An 11,526-nucleotide genomic window follows, 5' to 3' on the forward strand; every position below is an offset into this window, starting at 1 on the left:
AGATATCAGTTTCAAAATCTTTGTTGCAATACTGACCTTCCTAGCCTTTTACATTGTCAAAATTACAGTGATCACGGGAGGCTTCTCTCCAAGCTTTTTGAGCATAGGAATAAAATCTTAAATCAAACTAAATAATTCATTTCTTTAGGTCTGATAGACCAAAATTTGGTCTCAGTGGACGTTAACCATCATCATCATTATGATATTTATATATAAAAATGATGCAAGAGCATCTATCTCGCCATGACCGGGTGAAGTCTCGCCAGGTTGGAAGATTGACAAGAATCTGGAATGTTTTTTTCTCAAGTTTATGAAATCATAAGATAGGTAGTCCTTTTATTTTTTATTTTTTTTAACTGTTAAAAGGTAAAGTTAAGTGCCAGTTAGAGTCATTACAAGTTTAATATAACTTAAAGCTAGTTAGTAGTTGATCTGTTAAATTAGGAAAGATGAAAAGTAACAATATTGTTTGCAAGCAGAACTTGTAACTGAAAACTAAACAGTTGTTCAATAAATTATTTTCCATTCAACTGGCCAAGAAATAAAGCTCGAATTAATTGTAAATTCAGCATATAAAAGACGGAATTTAACACCAACAGAGGGTTTTGCGATTTGAAAAAAATTATGAAATAAGAGAAACAGATTTATTTTGCCTAATCATTTATTTTTGCATGCCAAATATTGTCCGTCTGCTGAATAAAAAAACTTTCTTACTTGCATAACGAATCAAAACTACAGTATTGACAACCAGAGAGAAGCCACAGTGAGCGTATAGTATTTTGTATTTTTCACACATGAACAGACCATCAATAAATTAATTGACTGTATAATTGCAAGCGAAGTATGACACGGAGGGACTCACTGAATTGGAGTATCGCTGTCGGAGGCTCGGGAATGCCCAGAACCGCATGATAAAACAAAGAGGAAAATACAGAGAAAGGTAACGCCTAAAAACCAAGAATTTCTCATAAATTTCTGAGCAATGAAACCATAGTCCAACCCGTTTACGTTCAAATCAATTCATAGTTAGTTACAATACACATATATAACTGTTGATAAAAAATCCAAGTGTCGCGTCCAAGAATTGGATGAACCCTAGCCTAGGGTTTGGAGGTGGAAACCCCAAGGTTCCAAATGACAAATAATTGACAGAACAGGCGACCGAGACTAAAGACTTACAGAGGAGAATAACAACCCACGACAACAACAATCGACAAGACAACACTATAGTAAGTTACGGGAGTAGCGTGAGTCAACGACCATCAGAGGAATAGAGCCTACCAGAGAACGCACCATTCTTTGAGCTTTAAAAGAAGAGTAGAGGACCCACGAGCCCAGGCCGAAGCAAAATCAACAAGAAAACGTTATTACCTGAGCATTATCGTTAATTCATCGAAGTGACTGCAAACCAAAAAGAAATATTTGAGTACTATTTACCTGTGCAACTGGACTGGGAAGCCGAGAAGTTGGGCCTAACTGAACGACTGAAACAGAGACCAGAAGAGCAGTGCCGGTTAATACGAATCTCAACGGGGAAACTCAGATTGAATCAAGGAGGAAGAGTATACCTGTTGGAGTTGCTGAAATCTAGAGAGCCGGTACCGGATAACCGAGAGCGAAGAATAGCGACATAACCAAGCGCAAGACAGTCATTACAGGCATTCTAAAATCATAGCAGAGTGACCAAAATGGAGAAGAAGTAACGGAACACGATAATGGAGGTCATATGACAGAGGTGAATACAGAACTGGACAACAACTCGAACTTCTTAACAACCTCAAGTTAAGGAACCGTTGAATGGAACCCAGAAACTTACCGTGAACATCAACCAGCAGATGAGCTAGCAGAAACGAGAAGAAGTTACGCCGTTGAAGCCGAACAAAGCATAGCCAGTTGCAGGGAACTTACAGTCGAAGACAAAGACCGCAGACAAACCCTCCCAAGAACCGAACCCTCTCGAATGACTACAGGACCAAGATCTTTTACCTTAGAATGCGTGAAGTAGCCAGGCCCAAGGCCCATTGAAGGGAATTGAATGCAGCAATAATTGCACACACTTTCCAACCAAGACACATCACCATTTTGGCACGTCATCACCGGAGAAGAGCCACCATTTGTGAATCCGGTGACCGCAAAACTTAACCCAAGTTGCACAGGGTTCTGGGACTGTGAGTTGGGCTACATTAGAGTGGTATCAGAGGTTAGCTGACTGAGAATATGGAGGTAGGGCGACAAGGTCAAGGTCGAGGTGGCCGAGGTGGCAGAGTTGGTCGTAGATTGGCAGATGAAGGGTTGAGAGAGGAGGTTATAATTCTTGCTGCCCGATTAGATACAGTAGAAGCAGGTAGACGGAGGGATCCAGAGTTAGGGGATGCTAGTGAAGAGGAAGTAGAAGAGGTAGCAGATGGACCGAAAGGGGAATCCACGGAAGTGAGATTGCTGAGATCTATTTTATTAGCAAGCAGTAAACCAAAACCAGAACTCCTGACGTACGATGGCAGCCTGTCTAGCGAGGTTTTGCTAGATTGGATTAGCGAGATGGATAAGTACTTTGAGTGTGAGGAAGTCAGTGAAGATCGCAGAGTGAAATTTGCGGCGACAAAACTGAAGGGACACACAGCCCTATGGTGGGATTGTGTCCAAAACGAGAGAAGGAGATTAAATAAGGCACCGATCAAAACCTGGTCAAGAATGGTGGCCAAAATGAAGGGTAGATTTCTGCCAAGGGATTATCAAATTGCATTGCACAGGCAGGTGCAGAATCTAAGACAGAAGGGACTGACGGTTAAAGAGTACATGGAGGAGTTTTACCGAGTGAATTTGCGGGCAGGATACATGGAGGATACGGCAGAAATAACAACCAGGTATGTTAATGGGCTAAGGTTGGATATTTTGGATGAAATAAGTATTTTGTGTCCAAATAATACCGAGGAGGCATATCAGAGTGCAATAAAGGCTGAGGAGAAAATTGCCAGAAGGTAGAGTGCCCGGAGAGGACGAGGAGCCAACAGATGGAAAGGCCAGTCCTACGGGAGAGGCCGGACTGCTAGCAGTGGTGAGGAAACTAGTAGTTCAAAAACATCAGGAAATGGCCAATCGGAAGAGGGGCTAGTTATCGTCCCATCGGAAGGGGGGGCGGAGAGGCGGCAAAGTGTCCCACCGCGACAGAGGAAATGGCCAAGGAAGAGGGGCTAGTTATCAGTGCTATAGGTGTCATAAGTGGAGGCACTGCTCGTTTGAGTGTCCAGAAGGAGATCCAGCTAGACAACAGGGTGCATATGTGGTGCAACCAGAGGAAACAGCAGCACTCCCTCAGGAGGCAGAGAATGCTCCGAAGACGGGAGAATCTTTGGTGCTGCATAAAGTGTTATTGAAACCAGTCAAGGAGATTCCCGAACAGACACAGTGTAAAGCTTTGTTCAGTACGGTCTGTAAGTCACAAGGTAAGTGTTGTAAACTAATAATTGACAGCGAAAGTACTGACAATTTAGTGTCCACGGAAATGGTGGAAAAGTTGGGATTAAAACGCTCAAAACATCCCAATCCGTATAGAGTTTCATGGCTGCAAAAGGGCCATCATTTGCTGGTGGATGAACAAAGCGAAGTCGAGTTTCAGATAGGCAAATACAAGGATAAGGTTGTCTGCGACATCATGCCAATGGATGTCTGTCACCTGTTGTTGGGCAGAACTTGGCAATTTGACAGAAAAGTGACCCATGATGGAGTGACAAACTATTATAAATTCATGAAGGATGGAATCAAGCATATGCTTGTTCCTATCAAAGAGGAAGAAGGAGCACCTGAAACAAGTGAAACCAGAGCCTTGCTGGTGAGTGGAAAATAGTTTTTAAAACAAGTGGAGGACAGTAAGATAGGTTATGCGGTAGTAAGGAAAGCCAGGATAGTCCTGCTACACACAAAAATATTGGATTTTCCCATAGAGATTCAACAAATGTTGGAAGAGTTTGCAGACATAGTGGTAGACGACTTGCCCGACAAGTTACCCCCCAAGCAATGCATTAGTCATCATATTGATTTCATACCCGGAGCCAGCTTGTCGAATAAAGCAACATACTGAATGAGCCCCAAGGATAATGAAGAAATTAGGAAGCAAGTGCAAGAGCTGTTGGACAAGGGTTTGATAAGGGAAAGCTTAAGCCCTTGTGTTATTCCAATGGTTCTCGCCCCAAAAAAGGGAGGAGAATGGCGGATGTGCACCTATTCAAGGGCCATAAATAAAATCACCATCCGGTACAGATTTCCACTGCCACGAATGGATGATATGATGGACTGTTTATGTGGGGTAGCTTACTTTTCGAAGATAGATTTAAAAAGCGGGTACCATCAGATTCGGATACGAGAGGGTGATGAATGGAAGACAACCTTTAAGACAAATGAGGGGCTGTACGAATGGCTGGTTATGCCATTTGGGCTAAGCAATGCACCCAGTATGTTCATGAGGCTAATGAATGAGATGCTAAAGGAGTATATTGGAAAGTTCGTGATTGTCTACTTGGATGATATCCTTATTTTTAGCAGGACAAGAGAAGAACACCTACAGCATGTGCATAAGTTATTGGGAAAATTGCAGCAGAATAAACTGCTGATAAACTTAAAGAAATGTACTTGTCTACCAAAGGAATTAATCTATTTGGGGTTTGTGGTAGCAGAAAATGAACTAAAGATGGATCCAGAGAAAGTGGCAGCTATAGTAAATTGGCCATCTCCGAAAAGTCTGTTTGAGGTATGTAGCTTTCACGGATTGGCAAGCTTTTATAGGAAGTTTATCAGAAATTTTAGCGAAATTTGTGCACCCATGCTGGATACCATCAAAAAGGCCAGCTAGCCTTTTCGGTGGATAGAAGCAGTAGAGCGAAGTTTCGAGTTGTTAAAAAAGAAGATTACTGAGAGGTCTATCTTAAGGCTACCAGATTTTCAAAAGTTGTTTCAGGTTCGTTGTGACTCTAGCGGGACAGCAATCGGGGCTATGCTCAGTCAAGAGGACAAGCCTGTGGCGTTCTTCAGCGAGAAGCTGAATGAGAGTAGGAAAAGATACTCTTCATATGATAAAGAGTTTTATGTTGTGGTGCAAGCCTTAAAACACTAGAGGCATTACTTATTGGGAAGTGAATTTGTATTGTTTTCAGATAATTCTGCACTACAGTATGTAATGCAGTAGCATAAACTCAACCACAAACACGTCAAATGGGTAGAGTATTTACAGAGTTTCAATTTTGTACTAAAGCACATTAGCGGGCAAGCAAACAAGGTTGCAGACGCATTGAGTAGGAAAGCTCTACTACTGCAGGAAAGCATTGTACAAGTGCTGGGTTTCGAGCACTTACAAGATCTATACCAAACAGATACAAATTTTAAGGAGCCCTATGAGGCATGCCAGAACCCTTTAGTAAGAGACAGTAGTCCAACCAAAAATTGTTGTTTAAGGGAGGACAGTTATGCATCTCTAACTGCTCGATGAGGGAGAATATTATTCGCGAGAAGCATAGCAGAGGTTTGGCAGGACATTTCGGCATGAATAAGACCCTTGAGCAGCTTAGTCACTTTTATTTTTGGCCAAAAATTCGACGAGATGTACAACGTTTTGTGACCAAATGCAAGGTGTGCCAATTGGCAAAGGGGCACAGCCAGAACACAGGACTGTATGCACTGTTACCCATCCCAAGCAGGCCGTGGGATTCTGTCAGTTTGGATTTTGTCTTAGGTCTGTCGAAGACGCAACGAGGATATGATTTAGTAATGGTAGTGGTGGATAGGTTCTCAAAAATGGCACATTTTGTACCTTGCCGAAAAACCAGTGACCCCACCCACGTGGCTCACTTATTTTTCAATGAAATTGTTAGGTTACATGGATTACCTAAATCTATCCTTTTGGACAAGGACGTGAAATTCACGGGACACTTTTGGCGTACCTTATGGAAGAAATTGGACACACAGCTAAACTACAGCTCTGCATATCATCCGCAAACCGACGGGCAGACAGAAGTTGTGAACAGGAGTTTGGGAAACCTGTTACGCAGTTTAGTCGGGGAGAATTCACGGATGTGGGACCGGGTGCTAGCACAGGCAGAGTTTGCCTATAACGACTCGCCTAACCGTAGCACAGGTTTTAGCCCTTTCCAGATCCTGTATGGTATGCACCCACGGGAAGTGCACGAACTGTGGGACCTTGGACTACAGGAGAGGCGGAGTGCAGACGGAGAAGACTTCGCAAACGCGATGCAGGACTTGCATGAACAGGTAAAGATGAAGATACAGGACAAGAGCATAAAGTACAAACAGCAAATGGACCCGAAGAAAAGGGAGGCACAATTCGACGTGGGGGACAAAGTCCTTGTGCATTTACGCAAAGAGCGTTTCCCCAAAGGCACGTACAATAAATTAAAATATAAAAAAATAGGTCCCTGTAAGATTCTGCAAAAGTTTTCAGCGAATGCCTACAAGATACAGTTATCGCCTGGAATAGGCATTTCACCTATTTTCAACATAGCAGACCTGTTTCTGTACACAGCTAACCCAGAAAGAAAAGAGGAGGATGGAATCACACAACCTACATGGCGTACCTAGGAAGATGAGGAAAATTGGAAGAGACAGATGCCTTACGTTCAACCTCCCGAGATCGAAAGCATTCTCTACACTCAGGTGGTTAAACGAACTCAGCGAAAAGAGTACACGCAGTACCTGGTCAAGTGGAAGAACCGTCCCATCGAGGACAGTTTATGGCTTGATGCTAGGCAGATTGAATAGACAGGAACTTCCGTTGAGAAGCTCATGGACCGGAGCCATGATTTCTTTTTGCCCCGGGAGCCTGATGCAGGAGCATCTAGCTCGCCATGACCGGGTGAAGTCTCTCCAGGTTGGAATATTGACAAGAATCTGGAATGTTTTTTTTCAAGTTTATGAAGTCATAAGATAGGTAGTCCTTTTATTTTATTTATTTTTTAACTGTTAAAAGGTAAAGTTAAGTGCCAGTTAGAGTCATTACAAGTTTAATAGAACTTAAAGCTAGTTAGGAGTTGATCTGTTAAATTAGGAAAGACGAAAAGTAACAATATTGTTTGCAAGCAGAACTTGTAACTGAAAACTAAACAGTTGTTCAACAAATTATTTTCCGTTTAACTGACCAAGAAAGACAGCTCGAATTAACTGTAAATTCAGCATATAAAAGACGGAATGTAACAGCAACAGAGGGTTCTGTGATTTGACAAAAATTATGAAATAAGAGAAACATATCTATTTTTCCTAATAATTTATTTTTGCATACCAAATATTGTCTGTCTGCTGAATAAAAAAAATTTCTTACTTGTATAACGAATCAAAACTACAGTATTGACAACCAGAGAGAAGCCACGGTGAGCGTATAGTATTTTGTATTTTTCACACATGAACAGACCATCAATATATTAATCGACTGTATAATTGCAAGCGGAGTATGACACGGAGGGACTGACTGAACTGAAGTATCGCTGTCGGAGGCTCGGGAATGCCCAGAACCGCATGATAAAACAAAGAGGTAAACTACAGAAAAAGATAACGCTTAAAAACTAAGAATTTATCATAAATGTCTGAGCAATGAAACCATAGTCCAACCAGTTTACGTTCAAATCAATTCATAGTTAGTTACAATACACATATATAACTGTTGATAAAAAATCCAAGTGCCACGTCCAAGAATTGGATGAACCCTGGCCTAGGGTTTGGAGGTGGAAAACCCAAGGTTCCAAATGATAAATAATTGACAGAACATGCGACCGAGACTAAAGACTTACAGAGGACAATAACAACCCACGACAACAACAATTGACGAGACAACACTACAGTAAGTTAAGGGAGCAACGTGAGGCAAATACCATCAGAGGACCGGAGCCTACTGGAGAACACGCCATCCTTTGAGCGTTAAAAGAAGACCGGAGGACCCATGAGCCCAGGCCGAAGCACAACCTGCAAAATCAACAAGGAAACGTTATTACCTGAGCATTATCGTTAATTCATCGAAGCAAGTACAAACAAAAAAGAAAGATTTGAGTACTATTTACCTGTGCAAGTGGACCGGGAAGCCAAGAAGTCGAGCCTAACCGAACGACTGAAACAAAGACCAGAGGAGCAGTGCCGGTTAATACGAATCTCAATGGGGAAACTCAGATTGAATCAAGGAGGAAGAGTATACCTGTTGGAGTTGCTGAAATCTGGGGAGCCGGTACCGGATAACCGAGAGCAAAGAACAACGACATAACCAAGCACAAAACAGTCATTACAGGCATTCCAAAACCATAGCAGAGTGACCAAAACAGAGAAGAAGTAATGGCACATGACAACGGAGGTCATATGATAGAGGTGAATACAGAACTTGACAACAACTCAAACTTCTTAACAACCTCAAGTTAAGGAACCATTGAATGGAACCCAGAAACTTACCGTGAATATCAACCAGCAGATGAGCTAGCAGAAATGAGAATAAGTTATGCCGTTGAAGCCGAACAAACCATAGCCAGTTGCAGGGAACTTACAGTCGAAGACAAAGACCGTAGACAAACCCTCCCAAGAACCGAACCCTCTCGAATGACTACAGGACCAAGATATTTTACCTTAGAACATGGGAAGTAGACAGGCCTGAGGCGCATTGAAGGGAGTTGATTGCAGCAGTAATTGCACACACTTTCCAACCAAGACACATCACCATTTTGGCAAGTCATCACTAGAGAAGAGCCACCATTTGTGAATCCGGTGACCGCAAAACTTAACCCAAGTTGCACAGAGTTGTGGGACCGTGAGTTGGGCTACATCAAAAAATTATATATTTTTAATTTTATACTTTCATTTTAATTAATTTCAAAAATTTATTTTGGTTAAATTGATAAATATTTTAAAATTTATTTTGGTTAAATTGATAAATATTTTATTTTTATTATTTTAGCTCAATTTAAATTTATAGATTAAGCTTAATCTTTATTGACATTTTTGTACCGTTTACATGCTAAACATAATATCTTTAATGATTAGATATTTACCTAGATTTAGGTGTTAAACTTCATCTTAAATTCATATTAAACGTGCAATGCAACTTATGTCATGTGAAAATACTGTTATAGAGATTTGACGGCAAGCAATGAGGATTCGGAAAACCAATGGCTTTCCACATGTCAGTTAAATTTACATCTGAATACAACAAACTTCGATCTTTTACTTTTAAGCCTCCAACATTTCACATTTTTTTCAAAAGATAATTGAATATTGCAAACTTTTAGGGATCGTTCGCTTTCATCGCTTTCTCATGTAATGCTTAAAGTTAGCATCCACATACAATCACAGGGTGTGAGGATTGGCCATCCTAAATTTTCAAAGATTATAGGAATGTGTACAAAGTTAGCAATAAGTTAGCATAAAGCTTTAAAACATATTAAAATGAATTTATGTATATTAAATTTATATGTATTATTTTTAATTCAGCCATCTTATGAATATACAATAAGCTAATATAAAATTTCAAAAATATTAAAACAAGTTTTTGCCTATTAAATTTGTATGTATTATATTTTTAATTTAGCCATTTTATGAATACAAGTTGTAACTTTTTGTTGGAGAATTTTATTTCTTCCGTAAATCGAAATTATTGTTCAGCTTTGTGAATGGAATAGGGAGTGGAGTTATCTTTGAAGTTACAAAGGTGATATAAAAGTGTATAAATTAACAATAATTAAATAACTTAGTTTTCTAAGTAACAAATTATATAGTTATAAAAGAGATATGGAATAATTATTTTAAAATAAAACTTAATCAAAATTTAATATCATTATGAGAAAAATATTTAACATTTTATTTTGAAATCTTCTTAAAAAAAGAAATCTAGATGTCTTATATAGCCCTTCTTTATGCTCTTCTTACGTTACATTTACAAAATAAGATACGTTGACTCATTCGCAATTTTTAATTATGTATTCACTAATATATTTATTATTCATCCATCCACATGTCTCTTCCATAAATAATTTTAATTTTTAAAACTTTTCCAACTTGTTTTTCTCACCTAGTATTTCATTTTAAAAAATTCTAATTTCTGAAAATGTATATTATTATTTCCTCTCTCAAGTATTGTTCCAATTTCAATGTTTTTTATTATCTTTTCTATCTTTCTTTACTTTTTCCCTGTGTTATTTCATTTAAAAAAAAGGTAAGATATTATATTAAATTTATATTAATACATATTGTTAATGTCTAACTTCCATTTCAAATTCCACATAGAAATAAAATCTATTTTTACCTTCAATACATTCTCTTATGAAATGCATGTAATTATCCTCGTATAAATATTATTTTCACGAATTTACTTATTCATAATGTAATTTTCAATTGGATTCACATAAAGGATATATTTCTTAAAATATTTAATTTATATCAACATTACGATTAATTCCAATATAATCAGTATATTAACATTACTATTGTTTCCAATATAATCAGTACCAATTGCGAGGTTATGATCATCCATTCAATTATACATTTTTATGGTAGGAAGAAAATTAATATAACATCGAAAATTTCTATGTTATCTATGTTTCATTTACTCATATAGTTTAATTAGACATTTTTATTGCAGGAAGGAAATTAATTTAACATCTAAAATTTCTATGTTATCTACACTATGTTTACTCATGGTGAGAGGCTCATGGTCATTGAGGTGTGATTTCTCTATCATGTATTAACATCTCTTTACAACATTTACACATGTCTAGTAATAATTGGCAATGTTTATTTATATATTCACAGGAATTTACATATACACATCAAATAGTTCATTTTTCCAACAAGTTTAAATCGTATTAGCATGTTCACAACATCATATTCAAATTGATAGATAATGTCCTATGCACAACTTAGGTGTTTAACTTAACTCAGTTTTTATTACATCTCCATGTGGTTCTTCATATCCACTTGAAAGGTTATTAATATATTTGTATAAGTAGATTACTTCAATAGTACAAATAAGATATATCCAGTCATATATATTTACCATCAAATCAAGTCACTTGTTCATACACCCAATCAAATTATCCAACAACATTAAGTAACTCTTAATATGTTCATGATTCATGTATATTCATGACATGAAGAATTATTAAATGATTGTATAATCCAAAAGAGTACCAAACATCAATCTAGTCAAAGCACATCAATCAAGAAAGTTAGGTAATTACAAATCTAGAATGCACACATATATTAGTGTAAATTACAATGAAACTAAAGGCATTACAATACTAAAAAATACATTTACTTTATCAACATACAATATTGACACTCTCATGATATGATTATTTTATAAAAAATAACATCACATTATTAAAATAATATATTAACTATTTTTAATGAATCTTAAATTATTTAAAATTTAATAAAAAAATAATAAATTTGGGGATAACAATATGAATAATGAACATGGCATCAATTATAATATGCGAATGATATACAAAGGTTACATCAAATCATGTTAACCGAAAACATCTATCTAAATGA

At 37.9% G+C, this 11,526-nt stretch overlaps 1 protein-coding gene across 1 annotated transcript; it reads left to right on the top strand.

The window, feature by feature from the left end:
• Window positions 1-2,217: 2,217 nt before the first annotated feature.
• On the top strand, window positions 2,218-5,107 carry LOC149159480 (uncharacterized). The gene is made up of 5 exons (XM_089434328.1): window positions 2,218-2,864; window positions 2,956-3,107; window positions 3,249-3,829; window positions 4,640-4,744; window positions 4,952-5,107. Exons 1-5 carry the CDS (start codon window positions 2,218-2,220, stop codon window positions 5,105-5,107), a joined length of 1,641 nt encoding a protein of 546 aa, XP_089290454.1.
• The last annotated feature ends 6,419 nt before the right edge of the window (window positions 5,108-11,526 follow it).

This window comes from Pinus tabuliformis, chromosome 5_2, assembly GCF_031772625.1.
Source record: "Pinus tabuliformis cultivar Carrire ecotype Pingquan chromosome 5_2, CPIR1, whole genome shotgun sequence".
Taxonomy (NCBI): Eukaryota; Viridiplantae; Streptophyta; class Pinopsida; order Pinales; family Pinaceae; genus Pinus; species Pinus tabuliformis.

Excerpts from the sequence above, each read along its gene's own strand:
- LOC149159480 (XM_089434328.1), top strand. The coding sequence starts at position 2,218 with ATGGAGGTAGGGCGACAAGGTCAAGGTCGAGGTGGCCGAGGTGGCAGA. Across the intron at positions 3,830-4,639 it reads GTGAAACCAGAGCCTTGCTG|GAATTAATCTATTTGGGGTT; the intron begins GTGAGTGGAAAA and ends TGTCTACCAAAG. Across the intron at positions 4,745-4,951 it reads CTCCGAAAAGTCTGTTTGAG|GTTCGTTGTGACTCTAGCGG; the intron begins GTATGTAGCTTT and ends AAGTTGTTTCAG.